This window comes from Artibeus jamaicensis, unplaced genomic scaffold (genome assembly GCF_021234435.1).
Source record: "Artibeus jamaicensis isolate MK-2021 breed Jamaican fruit bat unplaced genomic scaffold, CSHL_Jam_final scaffold_614, whole genome shotgun sequence".
Classification (NCBI taxonomy): domain Eukaryota; kingdom Metazoa; phylum Chordata; class Mammalia; order Chiroptera; family Phyllostomidae; genus Artibeus; species Artibeus jamaicensis.
Genome location: NW_026522050.1, coordinates 465,611 through 492,751, shown reverse-complemented (window position 1 = coordinate 492,751; position 27,141 = coordinate 465,611). Strand labels below are relative to the sequence as shown.

Below are 27,141 nucleotides of genomic sequence, written 5' to 3'. Positions count from 1 at the left end.
GGTCAGCGGCCTGCATGGGGGTCTTGGCTCGGACTGTGTCCAAAAGGTGCTGTAGAAAGCCCTTGACCCACTTCCTGAAGCCAAGAGAGCTGCCTGCTTGTGCTTCTGTGGTCTGTCCCCAAGGGTCCCAGCATGATTCCAGCAGGGAAGGAGGCAGGCAGGCTTCCCCTAGCAAGTGCCTGGTCAACACTAACACCCACACAGGCACACCCGACGTGAAGTTGGGGAGCAGCCGGGGCCGCAGGCACTGCCCCGTTGGGCCTGGCCCACATGCCCTCCAGCCCTCTGGTTCAACCCCCTGTCACCGTCACTGGGTACAAGCCAGCTGTTTTTGCCCCTTTGGGCAGTGACAAATGCTTTGCACTTAAGACCTCTTGCGGTCCCCTGCCTGTGGGTGAGTGAGGATGCCAAGTGAGAGCAGGGTTGTGTGTGTAGGTCGAGTGGACCTAGTGTGACTGCGGCTTTGGTGGGTTCATGGTATGACGCGGTGGGCAGATGGAGGGGCGGACATGCCTACTTGTCAGTGAGGTACACCCGGGTCGGGTTTGCGGCCGGGCTCACGGAGACCCAGCCCCGCCCGAGGCCACTCGCACACGGTCCCGCCCTAGGCTCCGCCCCACCGGCTTCGCGGGCTGGAGAGAGGGATCCACGGGCGAGGGATCGCAGGATGAGCGATCGGGGCCCGGGCAGTCGGCAGCGGACGCGCCGCCCGAGCCCACCGGCCCGCGCCCTGTGGCCCCGCGGTCCCGGTCCCGGCCACACCGCCAGCGTCTCCCCAACCCACGCCCGAGCCCTGTGGGCCATGCCCGGCCGGCCCTAAGTGCGGGCCGCGGGGGGGCGTCCCCTTGCGCCCGGGCCCGCGCTGGCGCCCCCCGGGCTGCCGTCCGGCGTGGGGGCCATGGCGTTCACCTTCGCCGCGTTCTGCTACATGCTCACCCTGGTGCTGTGCGCCTCCCTCATCTTCTTTGTCATCTGGCACGTAAGGCTGGGGCTGGGGGCGGGGTGGGTGGCAGGGGGCTCACGGAGCGGGAGGGAACCAGGTGGATGATGGTCTGAGGGCCCCGGGAAACTTGGAGACTCCTTTCCGCTCTCCCCTGTCGGACTGGCTTTTGTTGGCCCCCATTAACATCCCCATTATCGGCTCCCAGGGGGCCCCCCTTCCTTGGCTACCCCCGCCTCTGTCGGTATGTTAGCTGGTCCCTGACTTCCTTCCCCTGCCCCAAGCAGCCCTGGGGTGTGGGGCAGAATGCTGGGATCCTTGCCTCTTTCTGCACATTACCCCCCAACCATCCAGTTGCTCCCATTTTTGTTGGGCAGTTTGTCTGTCTGCCCCCTCCTCCTTTGTGGGTTTTTCCAGCTGGAGTGATGGAACCGGTTACTATGGCAACTGCATCTGTTTACAGGACCCACAGATCAAGGAGCCCATTAACCCTTTCCCTTTCCATCCCCCTCCCTGACCCAGCAGCCGTTGGCTCTAAGCAGCCCCAGAGACCTGGCCCCCACCACCAGCTCACCTTGGGTTTCCCTACCCCTCCTGTCAGGGCTTTCCCCCACCAAGTTTCCTCCCCACCTTCCAGCTTCCCTCCTCTTCCTGCCCCCGCTTTCCCCTTTGTCTGGTGTTCCCTGTGGTTCGTCTCTCAGTCTGGCCTGGCCCCACACCTGGCCCTTGAGAATCTTCATTTCTCCTTTATCCTGCTCTCTCCCTCTCTGGGGCCCTCTCAGCAGTGCCCCTGCCTGGCTCCCTTCCTGTCACTACAGGAACTATCCATCGGCCTTCAGCTCACTGTTTGGGGCCTGGGGCCCCCGCTTCACTGCCTCCCTCCTCTGCCCCTCCTCGACCCCCCCCCCATTGCCTCCACACACCTGGCCCATGTCCCCACTCGGCCCTGGCCCACTCAGCTGGGCGTCCCCTGCTCGCACTTGCAGTACATGCCGCTCCAGGCTTCCCCTCTGGGGGGTCGGCCCTATGCCCACCCTTCCTTCCAGCTTGCCTGCCTTCTCACTGCCCCCCCATTGCCTCACCTGCTCCTTTCGTGGTCTCCCCACTTCCTCTCTCCTTTCTTTTCCTGGGACCAGCTGCCTGCGTGCTTGGTGGGCCTCGCCAGCTCTTGACCAGTCTCCCCTTCTCCATCCTCTGCTGCCCCCGCTACCTGACTGTTACATCAGGACTCCATGCACCTGGACCATCTCTCGTGAGTCCGAGAGAGACTCGGAGTGAACCCCCACAGGCACCTTCACCCCCTACCTCACATCTCCAGCTCTCTCTCTCCCTGACTTCGGCTCTTTCGACCACCTTTCCTTTTCTCTCCTCTTCTGTTCTCTTTCCTCCCCTCCATTCCCCCGGGTCTACCTGGATCTCTCTGAGACTCCTATCTCATCTGGGCCTTCGGCAGCCCTGTGAAGTAGGAGCAGGAGGGCTGGGGTCCTGAGAATGGGAAGGATGAGGCTGGGAACATAGAATTAACCAGCTCCTGGAATTCAAGAAGCCCCTCCCCACCCGGGGCCTCCCGCAGCCCCTAAGTGCAGCGGGGCTGGGGAGTCCTGTCCCTAGGGTATCCTCAGAGAAGTCTTCTATCCAACTAACTTGTATCCATGCTTCCTGAGATTCAGCTCTGGGTGGCTTTGGGGAAATCAAGGATGAAGAAGAATCATGCTTTGCCCTTCTGGGGTTCTCAAACTGGGAGAAGGGCTCAAGCTTCCACAACAAATATTTACTGAGCACCTACTACATGCCAGGCACTGTTGGCTCAGCTCTCTAGCTGGGTGATCTTAGCAAGTCCCTTACCCTGAGTTTGTTTCCTCACTGGTAAACTGAGCTTTGGTGGGTGCATCACAGGGCCCAGAGCAGGGCCTGCTCTGGGAATGTGGTGGGGGGCAAGGGGTGTGGTCCTCAATCCAAATTGGTAAGAGCTAGAACCTTCTAGGGCAGGACCCCAGATCCCACCCCACATCCTGAGCCCTGGCCCACTGGTCGCTAGGCAACCCTGATGGTGAGTGACGCGTGTCAGCTGTCACCGTGGGGGATTGTTTGTTCCAGGGGGCTGAGTCAGCACCAGGCAGCCTGAGGGGTGGGAGGCGAGACACCCGCCTCCTGCTGGTGGCGCCTGCTCTGGGGCAGACAGACAGCACCCTTCCATTCCCTGCTGGACCCTGTTGCTGTGCCTAGCAGGCAGGTGGCTGCCCAGAGTCAGCAGGGAGTTGGGGGTGCTGCTCCAGATGGCCCCAGCTCCCTCCAGGAAGCCCATGTTCTCTCCCTCCCAGCTGTCTGTGTCTGGGCTGCCTGGGTGTGGTGGGCCTGCTGCCTCATCCCAGGGCTGCCGCTGAGGGGAGGGGACCCTCTGCCAGCCCTCCTCCCATGCCAGCTCCCCGAGACCTGTCAGTCACCCCCTCAAACACCTTCTCCCCCACACTCCCCTCCCCATGGAGGACACTGCCCCACAGGTGCTCCAACACCCAAAGGTACCTTGGGCCCCTGCCTCCCCTCCACTGCTATTCAAGCCCACCGGAGTCCGGCCACACCTGCACATCCCCACCGCCACTGTCCTCACTCAGGTCTCTGTCGACGCCAAGCACCCCGACAGTCCCCTCACTGGTCTGAATTAGAATCCTGGCTTGCCACTGACTAGCCGTGTGCCCTCGCACCACTCACGTAACCTCTCTGTCTCAATTTCCTCATTTGCAAAATGGAAATGGTCACACCAGCACCTGCATCATGAGGTTGTTGCCATCATTAAACGAGCTCGAGAATATAGAGCCTGCTGACGGAGCGGAAGCATCGTGGACGTCTTGGCTGGAACAGTTAGCCAGTCTGTACTTCCTGCCCCGTCAGTTCTAGAGCATCAACCGGACCACCCCCCTCTGTTGCTTCCCGCCCCTCCTTGGTTCTCCCTTCTTTTTTAGGTTTAAGTCCAAACTCTAGCCACTGGCCCCATCTCACAGGGCACCCCTGTCTGGCTCTGTTGGCCCCTCAGCCCACCCCACACCATCTTCCTTCCCACTCACCTCACGCTTTCACTGTAGCCCCATGGAATCTGCAGCTTCCTGGACATCCTTTCAGCCCTCTGCCCTTGGACCTGCTGTTCCTGCTTCTCAGTCCCCCAGTTTGCTCAGCAAACACCTATTCGGAGCCAGAATCCCACATCACCTGCACACTGGGTCAGGCACCCACGTCAGGTTCTCCCTGTGCCCTGCCACTCTGAACGCCGTGGAATGTAGTCACAGTTCTCCCAAGTCTGGGGTTTCACATGGCAGGGGCCGTGTCCAGGCCGTTTGGGGTCCCGGTGCTCAGCACAGGGCTTGGCGAAGAAGACACCATCTCTTGGGGTGTTTTGGACGGAGCATGATGGACATTGCCTGCTGGGTATCACTAGTGCCAGGCTGTTGTGTAACCTTGGGCCAGGCCCCGCGCCTCCCTGGGCCTCAGTTTCCCCATCTTTGCAGCAAGCTCCATCTGGTCTGGTCTCCGTGTGTTAATTACTCTACCGCAGAAGGGCAGGCGCGGGGTGTAAGCCGCTGCCCCAGCCCTGACAGGCACACGCCCCTCCCCCAGATCATAGCCTTTGACGAGCTGCGGACTGACTTCAAGAACCCCATCGACCAGGGGAACCCAGCGCGGGCAGTAAGTGATACATGTGCTGTGCCGAGAGGTGTGTCCGTCTGTCTGTCTTTCCATTTGTCTAGGGATAAGGGAGGGTGGAACTAGAAGACGGGTGTGTGTGGAGGGGAAGGGGGACGGGAGACCTTGCCCCTTCTTCTGTCTGTCCCCACCCCCAGAAAACACCTGGCGCGGCTCCGGGCTCGGGTTTCTTGTGGCGGGGCAGCCGTTGCCAGGCTCTGGGCCGTTGCCGTGGAGACGTGGGTGAAGGTCCCTCCGTGGTGACGGTTGTCATGGGGACGGTGGGGCTGCTTCCCCGCTGTGCCGGCGGCGCCGCAGACTGCTCTGGCGCCCCCTGGCGGCCACGTGCGGAGTGGTGCCGGAGCAAGAGAGGGTGGAGGGGCATCCCCAAGGCCTGCTTCCCCAACTCCTCCATCCCCATCTCGGGTTTTTTTCTCCCCCTACAGCGCGAGCGTTTAAAAAACATCGAACGCATCTGCTGCCTCCTGAGGAAGGTCAGTTTCAGGGTTGGGGGCAGAAGGCTCCTAGCCCAACTCGGCCCCACTTTCTGGGATCTTCCCTCCTGAAGCTTGTTTGATTGGCTCTGCTACTGGGAGGGAGGCAGGAGTCCTTTTAGTTCCCAGCGGTCCCCGTGGCTGGGCCACTTCCAAATCTCAGCTCCCCTCTGTGCCCCTGAAACTTGGGTCTGTCCTGGCACCAGGCCACTGATCTCTTACCTTTGCTCCTCAGCTGGTGGTCCCTGAATATTCCATCCACGGCCTCTTCTGTCTGATGTTTTTGTGTGCAGCAGAGTGGGTGACCCTGGGCCTCAATATCCCCCTCCTCTTCTACCACCTCTGGAGGTGAGGGAAGCAGCCGCCTCAGGGAGGGTGAGGTGGGAGAGCAGGGATAGGGAGGGGTGGGAGCCCTGTGGACCAGCACTCAGGCCCCTCCCTGGCCTCAGGTACTTCCACCGCCCTGCGGACGGCTCCGAGGTCATGTATGACGCGGTCTCCATCATGAACGCCGACATCCTCAACTACTGCCAGAAGGAGTCCTGGTGCAAACTCGCCTTCTACCTGCTCTCCTTCTTCTATTACCTGTACAGGTGAGGCCCTGCCCACAGCGGTCCAGTCAGGGAAGGGATGCTCTGGGACCCATGCCTTCAGTCCCAGGAATGGTTGGGCTCCAAGTTCTTACCCTTTGCCCTTGAGGACTGAGAGCAACCCAGGGTGTGATGGGCTGGGCAGCCAGTAGCTGGGCCTGCTCAGGTTTCAGCTTACTGCTTCACCTGTTTTCCCACAGTATGGTTTATACGCTGGTGAGTTTCTAAGGGGGAAGCCGGCCAGGCCAGGGAGCGAGCCCAGAACGGACCGGACGCCTGTGCACCCCCAGCCCTGCCCCTCGGCCGCAGAGGCCTCAGCCCTGGGGAGGGAGGGGGCACTGGTGCCCCCAGCCTCCTCTCCACCCCCCCCAAACTGCTGCTGCGGGGATCTCCCCGCCTTCAGAGCCCCCTCCCCTTGGACTAGGGTTGGGCAGAGCTCTAAACAGGGGCTGGAGCTCCTCTGCCAGCCTGTTGGCATGGCAGTCTGTCCTGGAAGGGGTGGACCTTCTGGCCTCATCCATTTCGGGGGGACCCTGGGCCCTGCCGAGGGGCAGGGCTTGACCCTGGAAGTTCCAGGCCAGCCCCCTCAACCCCCACCCTGAGGCTCCCCCTGCAGGTGGGGGGGTACCCGCACCCAGAATGAGCAGGCTCAGCAGGGGGGCAGCCCCACTCCTAGTCTGCCCTCTCCCCTCCCCAGGCTCTCCTTTCAGACTCCTTCCTGTTCCCACTTGCCCCAACCCAGCCTACCCTGTCTCTTGGACCTATTTTCTATGTTGCCTGGAGGAGTCCGCACCCCCTCCCTGGCCATTTGTGACAAAATATGAATAAACTACTGCAAACACATGGGGCCCAGTTCTGCTCCCAAAAGCTTTGAAGAGGAGGTGGGGCAAAGGTGCTGTATAAGGGACAGCCCTGAGCTAAACTCCCAGCATGGCTAGGCTCGCCCCACAGCCCAGAGACCCCTCTGGGGACCCCCTCAGATGGACCAGGGGCCTTCCGGGTCTTGGCAGCTGCCTGCTGCCATCATCACTTCCCGGGATGATTGTTCCTAATGAAACCCTTCCATCTGCCTTCGAGGCAGTATTGAGGTCACCAACCCAAGAAGCCTTCCCAGGGTCCTCCTTCTTCTAAACAGTCCCAAGCCTGTTCCCCGGACACTGCAGAGGCACCAGCAACTCCCCCTCATGTCCCAGAAACAAGGGTCAAACAAATCAAGGAAATCAAATCTTCAATGTATGGAAAATTTGGTGCTGGTGGGGGCCAGGGGTCACCGGACCAGGTGGAAGGTCAGCCAGTATATGATGAGGGGCTGGAAGGCTGCCGCTCCCAGAGTCAGGTACAGTTGGAGATGCTGCCGAGGGGCCGGGTCCCCCATGCTGTCGGGACCCAGGGTTGCCGTTCGCAAAGAACGCACCTGGAACAAAGGAGGGCTGAACGTGAGCTGGGGGTTCGGGGAGAGGGGGAGGCTCATCCTAGCTCCGACCCGGGAAAGCAGGGCAGGGGCAGCCTGGACTCACAGTGAAGTACATGAGTGCAGACGACATCCAGGCCAGCGCCACATAGTAGCCATCACTGCCGAAGAGCAGCCCTGTGAGCACACTGAGGATCATCCTGCACGGAGCGGGAGGAGAAGGCTGGAGGCCACCCCAGAAGTCCAGGCCTGAGACTGGCCCCCGCCCCAGCCAGAGCCCAGCACAGACCCCACCCACAATCACCCAGGACCTTTACCCCCAGTCTGTCCCCACAACCTCCTCTACTCCAAATGAGTCTGGAAGGCCTAGGACCGGGATCTGAGACCCCCTTCACTACCCCAGCTCGAAGCTCTTTTCCCTAGTATTCCCACGGCGACTCCACATCCCCGACCTCCTGACACCACACGGTTCCTGAGGATGCTGCCCGAAACAGCTGGCTCCTCTGTAACAGAGGGACTAGAGGCCGAGACAGGGGCAGAGGCGCATCCAGGGTCACCGTTCCAGGTTGCCGCTACGCCGCAGGTGGGCCAGGCACCTAGGGCCACAGACTCCCCCCCCCCCCCCCCAGGCCTGCCTTCCGCCTGGCTCCCAGGTGCTCACCCGACGTATTTGTAGCCGCTGTAGGCCAGCAGGTGGAAGGTGCTCAGGTCACTGCGCACGGTAGCCAGGTAGACACCCAGGAGCAGAGCAAGTACCTCCAGCACGACCCACACCAGGGCTGTGCTTGCGCACAGGCCCAGCACCTCTGGGGAGAACCTGTGGCCATTGGGGAGGAGCAGGGGACTGAGAACCAGCTACCCTGTGCAGAGGTGAGACTGGGGACTGGGAGTGGGCTTGGGACCTGGCACAGATCCTCTCGGGTGCTGAGAAGGGATGGGGAGGGGCTTGGCACTGACCTTTTCTGAATGCCCAGTGCCATCCCAGCCAGCAACACATAGGTGATGAATGCCATTGCTGCCGAGAGCCAGAGAGATGCTGTCAGCCCAGTCTCCCCACCCCCAGCCAGGCCTTGGAGGCCACTGACCCCCCCCCGTCTACCCCTCGCACTTCCCTCCCTGCATATCCCAACCTGACCAACCTTCACACTCAGCCCCCCAGGACCCTGCCTGGGATGCCTTCCCCAGCTCAGCCCACTCCCCCTGTGTAAATGCCACTTGACCCTTCTCCCTGCACCACCAGGCTGCCTGCCTCGCTGTCCCTGTGCTAGGAAATTCACCAAAACTTCTGCTGAATCTCAGAACCTACACCACTGGTCAAGGTTATTGCTCATCCTTGACCACAGGCAGGGCCCAAACTGACCTCAAGAAAGACTAAAGGCCCCTGGAGTCCAGACCATGGGGATGACCTCACTGTAACCAGAAGTTCTCAGTCTAGGCCTTGGTGCCAGCTACAGCTCTTGACAGCCCTGCCAGTGCAGAGAGTTCCACGTTTAACCATTTTCACAAGAGCTCAGAACCTGTGGGGCCTGGCCTTTCACAGCCTGAACTCATCAGTCCTGTCCTCTGCCCCATTGAAGCACCAGAACTGATGTGCCCACCAGGGGGCAGTGTCTGGAGAAAGGAAACCAGCTCCAGCTGGTTATAAACCGTGTGGCTTCAAAGATTCACAAATCTCTGAGCCTTGGCTTCACCATATAAAATGAGAATGGCATTCCCACCGTATGCAACGGTATTAAGAGGGGAACGGAGTGAAGGAGGGAAGAAACTGCGTCCCTCCTGGGGCGACTGGGCTGGCCTGGGCCTTGCCTTGTACAGGCCATAGAACAGAGAGGCATCAGACGTAGAGTTGGCCAGCCAGGGCAAAGTGCAGGCAGCCTGACCTGTGCCATGTGGACGGGCAGCGCAGGAACTTAGAAGAAAGGGGTGTCTGAGCAGGCCTTGGAGGACAAGTAACGATGGTGACAACTACTATCTACTGTGTGCTTTTTATGGGCTGGGTGCCGTGCTGAGTGCAGGTCACCTCGCTGAGTCTCCACAACAATCCTCTGCAGTAGGGATCATTGTTACTCCCATTTTACAGAAGCACGACAGTGGCCAGCTGAGGTCCCACAGTTGGAAGGTGTAGGGCCAGTGCTCCAGGCTGGGGAGGAGCACAGTCCGAGTCAGGAGGCAGGCAGCGGTCAAAAGGGTGTACCCCAAGGCCACTGAAGGCACACCTGGGACGCTCCTTACTGGTCACCCCGCTATCTACCTGGTATCTAGCGACTGCCATACACAAAAGCACCAAGAGCAGGCGCTGAATCATCACCTGAGCCTCTCTTCGTTGGTTCCTCAAGACACCAGTTCCCCCACACACCCTGGCCCAGGCCAAAGACTCACTGGGAATATAGAGGTCAGGGGCGTTGAGGTCTTGTCGTGGGGGCAGAGGGACATCACGACTGTACTGCACTTCCCAGTTCTGGCAATGGCGGCAGCGCACAGGTCAGGTGGAAAAGACAAGAGAAGAAAGAAGGGCATTGAGGTCTGGGGGTGAGACTCTGGGGCAGGATGAGGGAGGCAAGGCGGCCTACCTGCTCACCTGGTGTGTGTAGGGGAAGACCAGTAGCCCTAGCTTCTTCGCCACATAGGCTGTGTCCACAGCGAAAAAATACTTGAGTTTGTTCACAGACACAAAACGGTGCAGCTGGAAGGGGAGAGGGGAGGCTGTGGGCGAACTGCACCCTGAACCTCGGGGTGCTCTTCTGTATGCTCCTTCCCTGAGGATTAGGTGGGATCCCATGACGCCCCAGCCTGGCCAGAAATCCTGCCACCCTTGCCCTTGGGGAGGGCCACACCTCCTTGTGCACCATGTCCTTCCCATGGGATGCGATGGAGCTGCCATAGGCCATAGCCATGTTGGCCATTGGGTCTCCACGCCAGTGGTTGACATTGAAGGCCACGTCGGCTCCTGAGGCTGGGTATCCCCCTGGCTGGCTGGAGTAACCACCGCTTGTGTCATCGAAGAGGGGAGGGGGATCCGGAGCTGCCCGGGCCCTGTGCTTGGAGCCTGTGGGTTTGTAGGTACCATAGTAGGTGAGGGGAATACTAAGCATGAGCCCAAACCACCGTCTCTTTTCCAGGGGACCTTTTTGAGTGGTGCTAAATGTAGGCAAAGAAAGAGCTGAGGCCCACCCAGGGATTGCTGGGGGCCTTCTCAAGGAAAGTGATCTCTGAACTGAGGCTTGGAGAGTGAGTAGAAGTTTGCTGGGTGGAAAATATAATTGCCAGGGCACCCCCAAATGAACGAAGGTGGGGATGGCGATAGCTGGGTACCCGAAGACCCTGGGCAGTGGTCAGGGGCCCTACCAGGGTCATGACAGGGAAAGGAAGTTCTGGAAGCGGGCTCTGTTCGTGCCTGGGTTGGGCATGGGGATCCCAGCTATGCGGTCACCGCCCGATCTTAGCCGAGAGAGCGAAGTCCGGGACGCGGGGCCGAGTCTCACCGGGCAGGAACCTGAATGACAACTGCCGCCCTGGGCTTATAGATCACGGCGGCCCCTTTCCCTCCGGGTGAGCGGGCCGTGCCACCGACTCTCCTCAGGCGGGTTGGGCCGTGCCCCGCCCGCCCCACGCACCGTGAGCTCCGTAGCCCGAATGATAAGCCATGGCCGCGACGCTCGCTCTCTCGGAGGACCCGCTGCGCCGCCTCGTGGGTACGAACACTAATGAAGCAGCCGCTCCGCTCGCTGGTTACCGACAGAGGTTACGGAGTAGCCAGACACGTATCCCAACTGTGCCACCGCCACTGCCATTTCTGTAACGTCATCCTACGCCGCCTGCCATTGGCTCCTCGGTGGCGACAACTCGTCCCAATTGGCTACTGGCGCTCCATCGCCGAAGCCGATTTGGTGGTATTCAACTTCCGGGAGGCAGGATAGGCGGAGCAATTTGAGGCGCTCTGGGATTGGATAGTGGATTTTCCGGTTAGGCGGGAGCGGCCAATAGATAGGTTAAGGTAGAAGGTGCTGAGAATTACTTCCGCGCCTGCGCAGTGGGACACTTGATGCTACTCTTGCCACGACTACACCAGGCAGAGAACTGGCGGAGACGTGGCCTAGGTTGGCGGCGGGGGCAGCTGCGTTCTGGTAACCAAGCTTCACTCGCGGCACGTACTCCAGAAGGGTCGTGGGCGGTGGGCCCTGACCAAGTTCTGCCCCTCTAGTCTTTTGCCCCTCTCCCAATGCTTGCTTCCCTTCCTCTTCCCGTACAGTCCCCCAAGTCCTGGCATGGAGCCCGGACTTCCCAGAAGGTGTTGGTAGGAGCCCGAGCGGCACTGTGAGTGACAACGCAATCCGGTTTGTCCCAGGATGCTGACTCCTCCTCCCGCCTCCCACCCCTCCTTTCCGCTCGGGTGCTGTCCTTCGTCCGGTGCTGAAATACTCTACCGCCACTGCCACCATCCTGCAGATCCTGGGGCCTGCTGCTGGAAGGCCCTGGGCTCTCGGTCCACACAAACACCATTATACGTTTTGAAAAATCGGAGTCCAGAATATCTGAAGTCCCAGAGTTTGTGTGGTATAGTTAAGCTAAGACCCTGACCAGGGCCCCTCCCATGGTCCCGAGGATTTGGAGATAGAGAGGCTGATCCGCCCCTGAAGCTGTGGTCGAAACACTTGAGTCATTGCTGGCCTTGCGGTCAACTGGAATTGAGATCTCCCCCAGTCTCACTCGTGATTCCGGGGGCTCCTTTTCCCCCACCCAGTTTCTGACCTTTCTCACCCTCCGCAGGGATAGTCCCCAGACGCCAATCTTCTCACCTTCAGACACCACATTCTAAAGAGCAAGATCAGGTCCTCTGTGACCTGCTTCTAGTTAGCTACCCAGTGTCCAGTTACATCAGGTGACCTTCCTGCACTTCAAACTCAACCCACGTGGTCCAGTCTCAGTGCCTTTGACCAGAAGTCCCCTCCACCTGGAATGCCCTTCTCCCTCCTTTTCACTTGTCCAAAGCCTAGCTGTCCTTTGTCCTCTCAGCCAAAGGGAACACCCTATCTTGGCCTGGGATGGAGGTTGATGGCCAAGTTCTAGGCTCCCTCTGGGTGCACGAGTTTGCCCTGGATGTAACTTCCTTGCTGCCATTCTCCAATCTTACTCTTCACAGTGCCAAGCACAGTATTTGCATATAGAAGACACCCAATAAACATCTGTGCCAATAAATAAATAACGAATGGATGAAACCCCGAGTCAGTCCTTTCTCTCTCTACATTTCAATACCTCATCTTTAAATGGGCAGGGGTGTGGAAATGAATGGCCTTAGAGTAACCCTTTGGGGGAGGGGGGAACACAACCCACCAGCACTGTAGCTCCCTGTGTTCCATACACTGATTGTCTAGCTTGAGCCCTAGGCCCCAGACCCAGGGGAGGTGTGAGGCCCACCCCTGGGGGCCAGGGAACAGCACACGGGCCACCGGTACCTGGAAGGGGGTCCTCCCATGCAGGACAGTTCCTTCCCTCCCCCACCCCTATCTATGACAAACGTTTGGGCATTGATTGAATCTAGCACCTTTCCATCCCCATTCCTCAGGTGGAGTAACCGAGGTTGTGGGTGGAGAGTGCCCTGCCAAGGTCACAGCCTAGGGCCCTGGGACCCACCGCACTGGCTCTAAGTGGAACTCAGAGCTGCTGTCCCGCTAATGAAGCTCATTACATCTTTCTCGGCTGTAACTGACTCCTCTCTTATATACGAGGCTTCCCGGATGGGGTCTAGGTGGGCTTAGGCTTGGGCCTGCTTCTCAGAAGTACCCATCCACCTTGGAGATTTCCCTTCCTCGTTTTGCAGCAGGAGAAGCTCAGGCACTGGAGAGCAAAATTCGCCCAGGGTTGCTAGCAAGCGCAGCAGGAGGAGAACCCAGGAGTCCGTTCGCCCAGCCTGGAATTCTTGGGGGCTGGGGCAGCGCCCTCGGTACCAGGCGCTGCTGGCGGCCCCGCCGGTGCCGCGAGGGCGGGGTCAGCAGCGGGCGGGGCGCCGGGCATCGAGGCCGCCAACGCCGCCGCCGCGCTCTGGAGAGCTCGGCGCACTCCCTCTGCGGCCGCTGAGCCGAGCTGACGCCCGCCAGGGCCCTGCTGCAGCCCTCCGCTCTCCCCTCTATCATGCCCGGGGCCCGGGCCTGGGCCGCCCAAACAGCCAGGACAACATGCCCGAGGGCTGCGATGGCGACGGCGGGGAGGTGCCCGCGCTCATCCCAGACAGCGAGCCGCTGCGGGAAGAGGTACAGGTTCTGAGTGGTAGAAGGCACGGGGGCGCGGGGTTGGCGGGGGTTGGTGCAGGAGCCTGGGCCGCAGCGGGAAAGAGGGACAAGGGAAGGGGCGAATCACGGAATGGAGGCTGAGGTAGGAAGTCCCCGAGCCACTGTGGCCAATGACGTCATTGAGGTGGCTTGCGTCCTGTGAGGGGTCCTGGAGGCTCAGGGACCCGCGTGGGTGCAGGGATGGGGCAGCTGGGAAAGGATGTGGGGGGTGACCCCCCCCCGTCTCCGTCCGCGCCCCCTCTTCCAGCCTCTCCCTCTTGTGACGTCAGCGCCTGGCCCCTAGTGTCCCCATTCCGCAGCGCTGCCCCTCACCCCCAGGGCCCGGAGGTCAGGCCCCTTAGCCTGTCCTGGAAGCTCACAAGGTGCCCGGGTGGAGCCTGCAATGCAGCAGCAGTAGCACAGACTTGGGGGGGGGGGGGGCGGGTAGTGGAGGGAGGACAGGAAAGAGGAAGGAGGGATGCCTTGGTGCCCCTGCTCCCTCTCCCAGCTGTGAGGCCCTAGGGCCCATCCTCCTGCTTGGGACCCCCATGATGGCCCCTCCTCAGCCCTAGCTAGGAACAGGATCTGCAGGGGTGTGGGGCCCAGTGTGGGATGCTGGGGGGATAAGTGATGAGGGGTCTATGCATGTGCCCGTGGGTGCGTGAATGTGGTGCATGCTCCCAGCACCTCGGGGAGGACACACGGATGGGCCCAAGTCAGGCGAGGGTCTGAGGGGCTCCTTGGCTTGGGTTAAAGTGGTAATGTGAGTGTCCTGACGTGGGTGGTCTCTCCTGTAGATTCTGCAGGGTGTGGGTGTCAGGTTGCAGTGGGGGTGGGGGCGGGGGATATGCCCTGGGGTAAGGTGAGGGTCTGGCATGTCCCTGGGCTTCAGGGGATGTGTGATGTGTATGTGCATGTGCGTGCCCAGTGTGCACGTGTGTGCACAGGCATCTGCACCCAATGCTATGGCATGGGGACAAGGGCTGTGCCTGGCACAGATGAGGGCCCCGAGTGTCAGGGATGGACAGGCGGCATGCAGGGCTGTGGCGGGTGGGTTTGTGCGGGCACGTGGGATGAAGGTGTTTGCATGCATGGGTGTGTGCGTCGGCCTGGCCCGGCAGCTCAGGGTGGCAACGTGCGCCTGTGGTGGGTGAGGGTGATGTGGGGGAAGGGCAGGCTGCCCTGGGCTGGGATGGGGGCGGCCCTTCTCCTCTTGGGTCTCTCAAGGCCTGGTGGGGCTGGGTGGGAGGGATGGCTCCCACCCTCTAACGCCACCTTTGCTATTTCTACCAGACCACCTCTCCCTTCTCCCCTTTTTTCTTCTCCCTTCCCACTGCCCCTTCTCTTTCCATAGACACTTTGGGGATGAGGTGGAGGCAAGCTGGCAGCCCTTAAGGAAGGGTGGGCCCAACTCTCTGGGCCGGGCAATAGCCCAAGCTGCCCAGCAGCTGTGTCCCACCCTCTCCCTCAGCACAGATGGGGAGTGGAGGCCGGCACTCCATCTGCTCCCCCGAGACTCACACCTCCCTCGCTCCCAGCTCTTCTTCCTCTTTCTCACTTCCTTAAAAACCTCTCCCAAGTCTCCTGCTGTCCCTAGAGGAACTACGGGGAACAGTGATCATATTTATTCCCATGACCAGACCCTGTGCTGAGATCCTCACACTTATGATCTTGTTGAATCCTCTTAACAGCCCCAGTTTACAGATGAGGAAACTGAGGTCCAGAGAGGATGAGGGACCTGCCCAAGTCATACAGTAAGTGGTGGAGCCAGCACTGGGTCCTGGGCAGCCAGGCTCCAAAGCCCGTGCTCTTTACCCTTCTAGGACCCCGGCCACCCTGTCCTCCCATACCACTAGGTCTAGGAGTTGAGGCCCAGAGAGGGCAGGGGCAGGACCAGGACCACACAGCAAGTCTGGGGCAGAGCCAGGAGCAGAACTCAGCTTTCTCAATGGCCGGGGGTTCTTCCTTCTCTTGGCACAGATGGATCTGTGGTCCTAGATGCCCTTGACTGGGAAATGACAGGGCACAGTGGAGCGCAGGCTAGGGGTAGATAGGCTGAGGTTTGAATACTGCAGCTCTGCTGTGAGTTCGCTGGAAGGGTGGGGCCCCAAGTGCGTGATTCAATCTCTCAGAGCCTCAGTTTCCCATCTGTGGAGTGGGGAGTGTAGGGCCTTAAGCGGAGTGGCAGGCACAAGTGATAGCCAGCCCTGACCTTGCCTCCCTCTCTGCCCGCCCTGCAGCAGCGGCCCCTGAAACAGTCCCTGGGAAGCTCCCTGTGCCACGAGTCCAACTGGAAGTGCCTGCTCCTCACGCTGCTCATCCACGCCTGCGGTGCTGTGGTGGCCTGGTGTCGGCTGGCTACCGTGCCCCGGCTGGTCCTGGGGCCAGAGGCAGCCCTGGCCCGTGGGGCTGGGGCCCCGCCGCCCACCTACCCAGCCAGCCCCTGCTCCGATGGCTATCTATACATCCCACTAGCCTTTGTCTCCCTCCTCTACCTCCTCTACCTGGCCGAGTGCTGGCACTGTCACGTGCGGTCATGCCAGGCACCGCGCACTGACGCCAACACCGTGCTTGCTCTGATCCACCGGCTGCAGCAGGCGCCGCCCTGTGTCTGGTGGAAGGCCACGAGCTACCACTACGTTCGGCGCACCCGCCAGATCACTCGCTACCGGAACGGCGACGCCTACACCACCACGCAAGTCTACCACGAGAGGGCTGACAGTCGCACCGCCCGGGGAGAGTTTGACTACTCAGCACACGGCGTCCGTGATGTCTCCAAGGAACTCGTGGGGCTGGCTGACCACGCGGCCACGCGGCTGCGCTTCACCAAGTGCTTCAGCTTCGGCAGCGCCGAGGCCGAGGCTTCGTACCTCACCCAGAGGGCCCGCTTCTTCGGCGCCAACGAGGGCCTGGACGACTACCTGGAGGCCCGCGAGGGCATGCACCTGAAGGACGTGGACTTCCGCGACTCCCTCATGGTCTTCGCCGACCCCCACAGCCCGCCCTGGTACGCCCGTGCCTGGGTCTTCTGGCTGGTGTCCGCGGCCACGCTGTCCTGGCCCCTGCGCGTGGTGGCTGCCTACGGCACCGCGCACGTGCACTACCAGGTGGAGAAGCTCTTTGGCGCCAGCTCCCCCCCACCCGGGGCCGTGCCCAGCGGGCCCCCGCTCTCCCGTGTGGCCACGGTGGACTTCACCGAGCTCGAGTGGCACATCTGCTCCAACCGGCAGCTGGTGCCCAGCTACTCGGAGGCTGTGGTCATGGGCGCCGGCTCGGGCGCCTACCTCCGTGGCTGCCAGCGCTGTCGCCGCTCCGTCAGCAGCAATTCGCTGCCGCCGGCCAGGCCCAGCGGGCCCCGCCTGCCTTTCAGCCGCAGCCGCCTCTCCCTGGGGGCCGGAGGCCGGGTCACACCCGGGGTCTTCCGGAGCCTGAGTGGGGGGCCGCTGGGGCGCCGTAGAGAGGACACAGAGCCCCTGGAGAGCCCGCCGTGCTACGAGGACGCCCTTTACTTCCCGGTGCTCATCGTCCATGGGGACAGCGGCTGCCGGGGGGACGGGCAGGGCGCGCGCTGAGGCCCCCCGGGCCCCCACCCTCCACCCAGGGCTTCGTGCCCGAGTCATCGTCGTCCAGAGCAGGAGGGAACTCAGACCAGCACACGAGGCGGGTGGGGGTGGAGCCCCTAAACAGACTAAAGTGCGGTGACTCCGGGTCATTTTGGGGGCGAACGGATACCACCAAACTTGAGTCCGGAACGTCCGGGCGTGGCTCCGCCCACCACCGCCAGGTCCCGCCCCCTGCGGTGATCTGTCTTGGGAGCTTAGGCTGGGCAGGAGAGGAAGTTTCCAGAAAGCTGAGATGGAGGAGCCCTGAGGACAGCACAGGGCCTCCTGTGGTCTTCCCCGCTCTGCTGACGCCACACTGGGAGCCCTCGGGCCGCCCGACGCACAAACTGGTGGTTCGGGGCTGTGCCAGCTGGGCTGACCTCCATGAAGCTGAAGAGCCGGTTACGGTAGCGCCACGGCCTCGGCCCCACTGCCCACCCAAAGTCCCTATCCTCTTCCCCTCACGGCCCCCCCCCCCACCTGCCCTCTGGCCTCTGCCTGGGGCCAGCCCCTGACCAGACCCTGCAGCACAGCCCCCACTGGGGGTCTGGCCGTTGGAGCACAGCCTCTCCCTGCGCCACCCTCCGCTGTTCCTGGTGTGCCCGCCCCGCATCCAGCTCCCCCTACAACCTGAGGCTTCTTCTCAGGGCCCACTTCGATCCCACATCCCCTGGTCCCCACCCAAGTCCACGTCCGCCTCTGTCAGCCACGCGCACAGCCTCTGGGCTTCGCGTGGGGACCCTTCGCTCCCCTGGATCTCCCTCTGCTCTTCACTTCCTGGTGACCCACGGGACTCAGGGCCACAGGGCATCTGAGCGGCCTCAGCCTGACAGCCTCCTGGACGATGCCCTTGCTCTGCCACGGGGGCCTCCGCCTCCCTGATCAGCCGGGTGTGGCCCAGGGGACACCAGTCCTCCGTGAGGGAGGAAAGAGTAGTCCCTTCCCTTCCAACTGGGCTTCCACCCTCTCGCAGGGACTGGGGGGGGAGGGAGGAGGCAGCGAAGACGCAGATAAAATAAAAAGGTACAAAATGGAAGGTCTTCTCATGTGCCTTCCTTAGTGGAGGGTCCGAGGCCGCCCCCACCAGCCTGGGGTCTGGGAGGGGACTCAGGGTTGGGCTCCCGCATTCCCAGGAGCAGGGAAAGCTGAGAGGAGCCTCCCTGCCAGCCCGGGGCCCCTGAGACTCAGGTTTGAGTGGCCCTGAGCCATGGACTCCAACCAACTGGCATCTGGGCCACTTCTCAGGCGTGGTCCAAGTGGCCCTCTTCCAGCCCCGTGGGGGTTCCATTCTGCCACTGGGTGTGTGGAGGACTAAGGGAGGGGTGACAGGGCCCCACGGTGGGGAGAGAGAACTGTGGGCAGTGGTGGGAGTTCAGTTGCCCTGGTGGCTATTGGTGTTAGTGATCCGGGGCAGTGGGCACAGAGCAGGTTGGAGGACAACAAGGGGCAGAGAGTGGACCCCAAGTCAGGGCAGGGCTAAGGTGGAGCCTCGCCCATGGATGAAGCTTGGGAGGCCCCTGGACGTGGCATCTTCACGTGTTCACTGTGCACGGGTGCCAGGCTGCAGGGCGCCTGTGGGGGAATCCAGCCTGTGGGCCACTCCCCAAGCCCTGGCGTGGTGCTGCATCCACTGGATAAAGGGCACCTTTTTCTAACTCATGCAAGGGCTCCGTGTGAGGACGAGCGGTGGCCCCAGAAGGGTGCTGAGGATGGGAGGGGTTCTCCCAGGCGCAGACAGGGCAAGGCGTCCTCTGTACAGGCCCCGGAGCAAGGCGCGATGAGGAGGCAGAAGCAAAGAGCCATGGAAGAGTTGGCTGAGGCCTTTGATACCTCAGCCCAGAATCGGTCCGTGAACTGGGGCAAAGGAGCCAAGAAGGTGGTTCGGCTGAGCCGGGAGGTGAGACGGTCAGGGCTGCATGTTAGGTCTCAGCCGAGGGGGTGTGGTCAGAGGCCAGAGCTTCCCCTCTGCCTCATCTCACCGCCTCACATCCCTCACTTGTGGAGTGAAGTCAATTCTTTTTTTTTCCCTAAGGATTTTATTTATTTATATTTTTACAAGATTTTTTCATTTTCTTTTTTTTAACATTTTGCTCACAGAGGGGAAGAGAAGGAGAAAGAGAGGGAGAGAGACATCCGTGTGTGGTTGCCTCTCATGTGTCCCCTACTGGGGACCTGGCCTGCAACCCAGGCATGTGCTCTGACTGGGAATTGACCCTTTGGTTTGCAGGCCAGAGCTCAATCCACTGAGCTACACCAGCCAGGGCTGAAGTCAGTTCTTTTAAAGAATCAGCTTAGATGGAAAGCTGCCTGGCACTCGGGCATTCAGGAAGGCTGAATGTGGGGGCTGATGTGCCCACTGCGCCTCCTCCCTGTGGGGACGATCTCCCCCTCCATTGGGACCTCTGACACCACAGCTGTCTAGCTGCTGACCATCCTCCTCAAAATAGACCCCCAGTGTTACCCCAGGTGGCAGTGAGCCCAGCTGAAAGGCAACATTTCTAGTCTCTTGCCCATATAGGGTGGCTTTGTGACTTAATTTTAACTTGTGAGATATAAGCAGAATGTGTTGCAAGGGATTTCTAAGAATTCTCCTTGAAATACAAACTATACTAGTAACAGCCAAGTCTATACTTTTGCCTCATCTTACATTCAGTGTGGAATGCAGATGTGGTGGTTGGAACTCCAGCAGCCTTCTTGGATTGGGAGGTGACTTTGAGAATGCTAACCAAGTGCTGAAGATAGCAGAGCATAACAATGTACCTCAAAACTTAGTGGCTTTAAAAAAAATCAATAATCATTATTGTCTCTCCTTGTCTCTGTGGGTCAAGAACTCGGACAAAGGGAACAGGGGTGGCTCAGCTCTGCCCCAGGGCATCTGGAGCCTCTGCTGAGAGACTGGAGATGGGGGTGGGATCATCCTTAGGCCCCTGGACTCGCACACCTGGCAGTGGATGCCGGCTGATGGCTGAGGACCCAGCAAGGGCCTCCCCACATGGCTTGGGCTGCCTCATAACATGGCAGCTAAGTCCTGAGGACAAACGCACCTACAGGTGGAATCTGCGTCGCCCTTCTCATTCTAGCCTCAGAAGTCACATACTTCACTCTGCTCCTTTCTATTGGTCAGGGTTATTACAAAGTTCCACCCACTTTCAAGGAAGGGGAACATGAGACCCCACATCTTACAATGTCAGCATCACATTGTAAGGTCATCATGTGGGGTGGGAGATACACAAGTGGCCGCCTTCAAACCTGCCATCGATCACTGAGCCAGGTGCCTTTCCTAACTGATCGGTATCTATAGAGTTATCTATCGGTAACTATCGGTAACTGTCTGCAAAATGAATGCCAACCTTTTATGATGCTGGTTTGAGGGATGGAGGTGGTGATGTGTCAGATGTGGGCGTCTTATTGAAGGCAGAAAGACCAGCTCTGGTCATTTTTGGAGGACCTCTGGCCTGTGGTAGATTAAATAGGGCCACAAATTCTTTGCAGCTCCTCCTCTCCAGGGGTGGAGCCCATTTCCACACTCTTTAAGTCTGGGCTAGCCTTGAGCGAGGCCGGCTTCAACCACAGAATGTGGTGGAAGGGAGGCTGTGGAACAGGTGAGGCTGGGCCTCAAGAGGCTGTGCAGCTCCTGTCTGCGCCTGTGTGGAGCCTGAGGCCACCGTGCTGTCAAGATATCCAGTCCGGCCTCCTGACAGATGAGGGGCCACACACAGGAGCACGGAGACCCCAGCCACAAGCCCGTATCAGTGTCCAGATCGGGGAGGGAGGCCTTTTGGACGTGCCGACCCCAGTGGAGCCACAGGCGGCCGCAGCCACAGGAGCAATGCCAGGCATAACCCACAGTGGATTCCAACCCAAATCACTGACCTACAGAATGTGGAGAATTAACAAATCCTCATTTTACACTACTAAGTTTTGGAGTGATTTGTTGTGTACATAATGCACAGCTGATACGAGGCCCCGGGCCCGCTTCCAGCACACGGTGGAGGGTCACTGGGCCTGCGCCCCCAGGTGGGAAAGGGAACCAGAAACCCCAGTGTCTGCTGGAGAGCTCCCATCTCCTGGTCTCCCCATGTCTCTGGTCCACATGTCCATTCTCTAAAGAGCCAACGTCCAGCTCGGATGCTCCATTCTAAACCATTCTCAAGAGGAAAATAATGCAGGAAGGGGGTGGAGCCTTGCTCCAAAATCCCAGAGGCCTCTGCCTTCACTTTCTGTTGGAAACCTGACCCAGCACGGGTGCAGCAGAACCCCGGCTCCAACCTGCACCCGGCCCGCGCCCCCCTCTGTGTTTCCCATCTCAGTGAGCAGAGCCGCCATCCCCGCAGAGGTTTAAAACAGACACCTGCATGGCAATCCTTCTTTTAAAAAAAACATATTATGCAAAATTTCAAACGTCAGAGAAGTAGAGATTGGTGTGATGAGACCCTCTGTGCCCAGCTAGAGCTGGAGCCGCCATCCGCTGTGACCACTCACGTGTGGGGGGGGCATAACTTTCCATTACCATTTAGCCCCCTGACGCCCCTCCCCCCCACAGTCCCACTTCTCCCCACTCCAAATGGTTTATTTTGAAGAATATCTAGAAGTTGTAGCATTTCATCCAAGATCATCTCCTTCACGCCCCCATGTGCAGTCGGGCCCCCCGGATTCTACCTACAACACCCCTCTCTAAACAGCCCCCGGGGCCTCTGTACCCTAAGCTGCCACACCGCCTTGTTCCAGGTCCCCTCCCCACAACTATCTCGGACTCCAAGAGGCCTCTCCATAGAGTCCCCTCCAGACTACACACAAAATCTTCTTAAAATGTTAATCAAATCACATCTGTGGCCCTGGCTGGTGCCACAGTGGATTCAGCATCAGCCTGCCAACCAAAGGGTTCGATTCCCAGTCAGGGCACATGCCTGGGTTGCAGGCCAGGTCCCCCGTGGGAGGCACATGAGAAACAACCACACTCTGATGTTTCTCTCCCTCTCTCCCTCCCTTCTCCTCTCTCTAAAAAAATAATAAATAAGTAAAATCTTTTTAAAAAATAACATCTCCCCTTCACTGAAAACACACCAGCATCTCCCACCAAACCTCACCTACAATCCAGATTCCTGCCCCAGCCCTTTGGTCCTCGTGGGACCCGGCAGACATCTGCATGCTCACCTTGAATCTGCTCTCCTTTCCTTACAAGGCCGCAGCCCAGGGGCCTTGTGCCCGATCCTGGAACAAGCCGAGCGGCTTTCCACCCCGAGGGTCTTGGCACTTGACGCTCCTCCTCCTGGAGCCGTCTTCCTTCCACAGCCTCAGGGGCTCCTCTCACCTCAGCTTGTGTATAAGTGTGACTGTTCTATTGAAGGCCACACCCCCACTGACCCGTCACTATTCCATTTTTTAAAAATATATTTTATTAATTTTGCCATTACAGTTGTTCTATTTGCCCTCTTCATTCTCCTCCACCCTGCACCCCCCTCCCCCACCATTCCCCCCTTTAGTTTATGACCATGTGTCTCAAGTTCTTTAGATACTGTATTCCCCTACTATTCTTGCCGTCCCCCTATCTACTTTCTGCCTACCATCTATGCTACTTATTTTCTGTACCTTCTCCCCCCTTCTCCTTCTCCCACTTCCCTGTTGCTGACCCTCCATGTTATCTTCATTTCTATGGTTCCACTCCTGATCTAGCTGTCCTCTTAGTTTGCTTTTGTTTTAGGTGTGGTTGTCGATAACTGTGAGTTTGCTATCCTTTCACTGTTCATCTTTTTTATCTTCTTTTTCTTAGGTAAGTCCCTTTAACATTTCATATAATAAAGGGTTTGGTTATGATGAACTCCTTGAATTTGATCTTATCTGAGAAGCACTTTATCTGTCCTTCCATTCTAAATGAAAGTTTTGCTGGATAGAGCAATCTTGGTTGTAGGTCTTTGGATTTCATGACTTGGAATACTTCTTTCCAGCCCCTTCTTGCCTGTAAGGTCTCTTTTGAGAAATCAGCTGACAGTCTGATGGGGACTCCTTTGTAGGTGACTGTCCCTTAGCTCTTGCTGCTTCTAGGATTCTCTCCTTCATTTGAATCTTGGCTAATATAATTATGATGTGCCTTGGTGTGTTCCTTCTTGGGTCCAACTTCTTTGGGACTCTCTGAGCTTCCTGGATTTCCTGGAAGTCTATTTCCTTTGCCAGATTGGGGAAATTCTCCTTTATTATTTGTTCTAATAAGTTTTCCACTGGTGGCTGTGCCTTTCCCCCTTCTGGTACCCCTATAATTCGGATGTTGGAGCGTTTAAAGATGTCCTGGAGGTTCCTAAGACTCTCCTCATTTCTTTGAATTCTTGCTTCTTGACTCTTTTCTGTTTGGCCATTATTTGCTTTCTTCTGGTCCACTCCATTGATTTGAGTCCCAGTTTCCTTTTCATTGCTATTGGTGCCCTGTGCAATTCCATTCATTTCAATTAGTTTCGCCTTCATATATTTGTCTAATTTGTGGGTATAATCACCCAGTTCTGTGAGGATCCTGATCACCAGTGTTTTAAACTGTGCGTCTGAGAGTTTTGCTATTTCTTCATCGCTTAGATCTATAGGTTCTGGGGCTTTGAGATCTTCCTGCGCCATTTTTGGTCTAAAGGGCATTTTCGTGCCCTTTAAGTGTGAGAAGCGGCGCCTTGGACTCCCAGGTCGCTGGGTTGTGACGCTATATGTGGAGGCGTGGTCAGAGTGGGGAAATGGGGACCCCCTCTGCTGTTTCTGACAGCTGGGTAAGGAGCAGTGCCTTAGGTGGTTCACCTGGGCCGGGCCACTCAGAGTCGCTGGGTTATGACGCTGTATGTGGAGGTGGGGTCAGAGCAGGGAAATGGCGGCGCCCTCCACTGCCACTTGCCGCGGGACCCGCTGGGCCCCCGGTCCAACTGCCCACTCCCTCGCCTGTTGCTCAAATGCGCGACCACAGTCAACACGCAGCACCGCTCCTCCGCTGTCTCCCCGCGGTCGCTCGCCTGGTTGCTCGCTCAGTCGCTCACCAGGTCCAACCCTGCGCCTGGATTCCGCGCCTGAGTCGGTCCGACCGAGTCCTCCTGTGCAACCCCGTTTCACCAGCCGCTGGTTTCGCCCCTTACCGGTCAGGCTGAAGAATTTGTTGTTAACGGACTTCCGAAAAGTTCAATTTTCCGTGTTCTGGCTGTGTTTTCTGTTGCTAATATTTAGTTGTCTATAATCTTGGTTGTGTGAGAAGGCACGGCACATCCACCTATGCCTCCATCTTGGCGGAAGTCTCTCTCCTTCATTTTAATCTTGGCTAATATAATGATGATGTGCCTTGGTGTGTTCCTCCTTGGGTCCAACTTCTTTGGGACTCTCTGAGCTTCCTGCATTTCCTGGAATTCTATTTCCTTTGCCAGATTGGGGAAGTTCTCCTTTATTATTTGTTCAAATAAGTTTTCCACCCGTGGCTATTCCTCTTCCCCTTCTGGTACTCCTATAATTTGGATGTTGGAAAGTGTAAAGATGTCCTGAAGGTTTATAAGCCTCTCCTTATTTTTTTGAATTCTTGTTTCTTCATCCTTTTCTGTTTGGTCATTTTTTTCCTCCTTCTGGTCCACTCCTTTGATTTGAGTCCCAGTTTCCTTTCCATTACTACTGGTTTCCTGTGTATTTCCATTCATTTCAATTAGTTTAGCCTTCATATGTTCCTCTAATTTGTGACTAAAATCAACCAGTTCTGTGAGTGAGTATCCTGATCACCAGTGTTTTGAACTGTGCATCTGAAAGTTTGGCTATTTCTTCATCGCTTAGATTTATGGGCTCTGGGGCTCTGAGTTGTTCTTGAGCCATGGTTTGCTCTGTTTGTGCCTGTTACGTAGGAGGAGCGGAGCCTTAGTTGTTCACCAGGGCGGGGCCCCTCAGGTCGCTGGTTTGCGACGTTGTATGTGGGGACGGGGTCAGAGAGGGACAATGGCGGTTCCCTCTGCCTCTTCCCGCCACTGGGGCCTGCGAAGTCTGTCTCACTGCTGGCTCCTTCACCAGTTGATCTGCGCACACATGTGTGACCGCGATCAGCCCTCAGTGGGTCCACCGCCGTACGCCCTCAATGGGTTCGCTCGCTTCTCCACACCTGGGATCCGCCCACGGCTGCTGGCGCACCTGGGTCGGTCCGGTCGATCTTTCCTGCCCAACCCTGCTCTGCTGCTGGCTCTGCCCCTCTTACCGGTTTGGCTGAAGACTTCCGTGTAGTTCAGTTTTCTGTGGTTTGGCTGTGTTTTTGTTGCTAAAACTTTGTTGTTTTTAAACTTAGTTGTGTGAGAAGATACAGTGCTTCCACCTACACCTCCATCTTGGCGGAAGTACCACTATGCCATTTTTTTTTCTTGCATATCTATTTTTTATTGTTGTTCAATTACAATTGGCCCTATTTTCTTTTTTTTTCTTCATTACATTAGGTTTTTTTATTCCCAGGGAATGTTTGAAAATTTTTTTAAATTAATTTTATTTAGTTATTTTTCAACTATTCCATTTTTTTTTAATGATTTTATGTATTTACTTTTAGAGACAGGGGAAGGGAGGGAGAAAGAGAGGGAGAGAAACATCGACCAGACACCTGCAACCTAGGTATGTGTCCTGACCGGGAACTGAACCAGTGACCTTTCACTTTTCCTAAGACACCCAGCCAGCTGAGCCATACTGCTCAGGGTCTCACCACTATTCTCGACCTCAGCTTCCCTCCCTTTGCATTTCCTTTTTGCTACTCACTGTGCATTGCAATCATTTTTATTTATGTATATATGAATTTATTACTTGTGTCTTCAATTAAAACTAACGCTGGGGGAGGCGAACGGCCACAGGCACAGGACTGAGTTGGCTGGAGTCCCAGCTCTGCCACTGTGACCTCAGTTGCCCTGGGCAAGTCACGTATCCTCCTCTCTCAGCCTCAGTCTTATCAGCCGCAAAATGCCAGACAATAACGGAAGATACTGACTTCGGAGGGTGTCGTAAGGGTTAAATAAGACACCATGCTGCCATGCTTAAATAGGGTCTCACGCATAGTAAATGCTCAATAAACTTAGCTATGGTCTTCTGTATTATCATTATCATTATTACTCATAAGTAGGTGCTTCCTATAATACACACGCACAAGCAGTCAGCACAGTGCCTGGCGCACAACAGATTACCAGTCAATATGGGCTGAGTGAATGATTTCTGAGCTCCCACCGACGCCTCGTTGTCCTGAAGCCACTGGGTCCTAGGATGGAGCAGTGAAGCCGCGAACCCTCAGCCCAGACCAGCCCAGGGAGTGTTGCGTCACCATCACCGAGCCTTACCTGAGGTGGAGCTTTAGGGTCCCTGGTGGATGGGCCCAGGAAGGGATGTGTATGCAGAGCCCCCAGTGCAGAGCCAACCACGAAGCGTGTGTCCCTCATGGATCCAGGCCTAGACCACCGGACCCAAGAGCCTCCCAGAGGTGGCGGGCCCCTGCAGCTTTCGAGAGAGTTTCATTTTCCTTCTAACGTCACGCTGCCATCTATTCTTCTAAACCCATGAATATGAAGTCGTAGCTGAAGTGGCTTGTGTCTATGGGTAAGGAGAATTGGGCATTTAGCCAAAAGTCGGACGCATCCCTGAGTCAGGGTAGGAAAGGCGTGCAGCTGCTGCTGCTCCGTGTAGGCCGGAGGCTCCTGCAAGTCAGGGACAGCAGAAGCAAAGAACACCAAACAGGCTGCTTTGCTAACTGCGGACCGACGGCCAGAGGCTGTGCTGCGTCCGCCCCAAGGAGGAATTTCTGTCTAGAATGTCAGCTGAGACCAAAGTTGGCTAGTTTTCAGTAACTCATGATCATACTGCAGAAGTCAGATGTATTTTTTTTCTCTTTTACCACTGTTTTAAAAAACTTATAAAATGAGCCCTGGCCAGGTAACTCAGTTGGTTAGAGTGTCACCTCGATATACCAAGGTTGAGGGTTCGATCCCCAGTTAGGGCACGTGCAAGAATCAACCAATGAATGCACCAGTGAATAGAGCAATAAGTCATTGTTTCTCTCTCTTCCTCTCTTTCTCAAGTCAATTTTAAGTAAACTTATAAAATGAAATGCCAAAAAACTTCCTTTCAGTAGAAGAGTTTCAATTTATGTGTTATAAAAACACAATATGTTATAAAAAAAACTATAACAATGTGTTGTAAAAGATAAT

The 27,141-nt window shown here is 57.7% G+C and overlaps 3 protein-coding genes across 4 annotated transcripts; 2 read left to right on the top strand and 1 right to left on the bottom strand.

The window, feature by feature from the left end:
• Positions 1-36: 36 nt before the first annotated feature.
• Positions 37-6,533, top strand: CNIH2 (cornichon family AMPA receptor auxiliary protein 2). Of its 2 annotated transcripts, XM_037135360.2 has the most exons (6): positions 37-979; positions 4,550-4,618; positions 5,062-5,109; positions 5,345-5,457; positions 5,559-5,702; positions 5,900-6,533. In XM_037135360.2, the coding sequence occupies exons 1-6, from the start codon at positions 899-901 to the stop codon at positions 5,925-5,927; spliced, it is 483 nt and encodes a 160-aa protein (XP_036991255.1). In that variant the 5' UTR covers positions 37-898; the 3' UTR covers positions 5,928-6,533. The 2 variants fall into 2 exon arrangements, with proteins under 2 accessions (XP_036991255.1, XP_036991254.2); XM_037135359.2 differs by lacking the exon at positions 37-979 and having other exon boundaries at positions 2,711-4,618.
• A 377-nt stretch (positions 6,534-6,910) lies between these two features.
• On the bottom strand, positions 6,911-10,921 carry YIF1A (Yip1 interacting factor homolog A, membrane trafficking protein). Its single transcript, XM_037135361.2, has 8 exons — positions 10,725-10,921; positions 9,945-10,156; positions 9,689-9,793; positions 9,490-9,568; positions 8,068-8,125; positions 7,772-7,927; positions 7,217-7,310; positions 6,911-7,113 (listed from the first exon to the last, which is right to left on the bottom strand). The coding sequence occupies exons 1-8, from the start codon at positions 10,753-10,755 to the stop codon at positions 6,967-6,969; spliced, it is 882 nt and encodes a 293-aa protein (XP_036991256.1). The 5' UTR covers positions 10,756-10,921; the 3' UTR covers positions 6,911-6,966.
• Positions 10,922-13,165: 2,244 nt separating this feature from the next.
• TMEM151A (transmembrane protein 151A) lies at positions 13,166-17,970 on the top strand. The gene is made up of 2 exons (XM_037135206.2): positions 13,166-13,358; positions 15,617-17,970. Exons 1-2 carry the CDS (start codon positions 13,284-13,286, stop codon positions 16,946-16,948), a joined length of 1,407 nt encoding a protein of 468 aa, XP_036991101.1. The 5' UTR covers positions 13,166-13,283; the 3' UTR covers positions 16,949-17,970.
• The last annotated feature ends 9,171 nt before the right edge of the window (positions 17,971-27,141 follow it).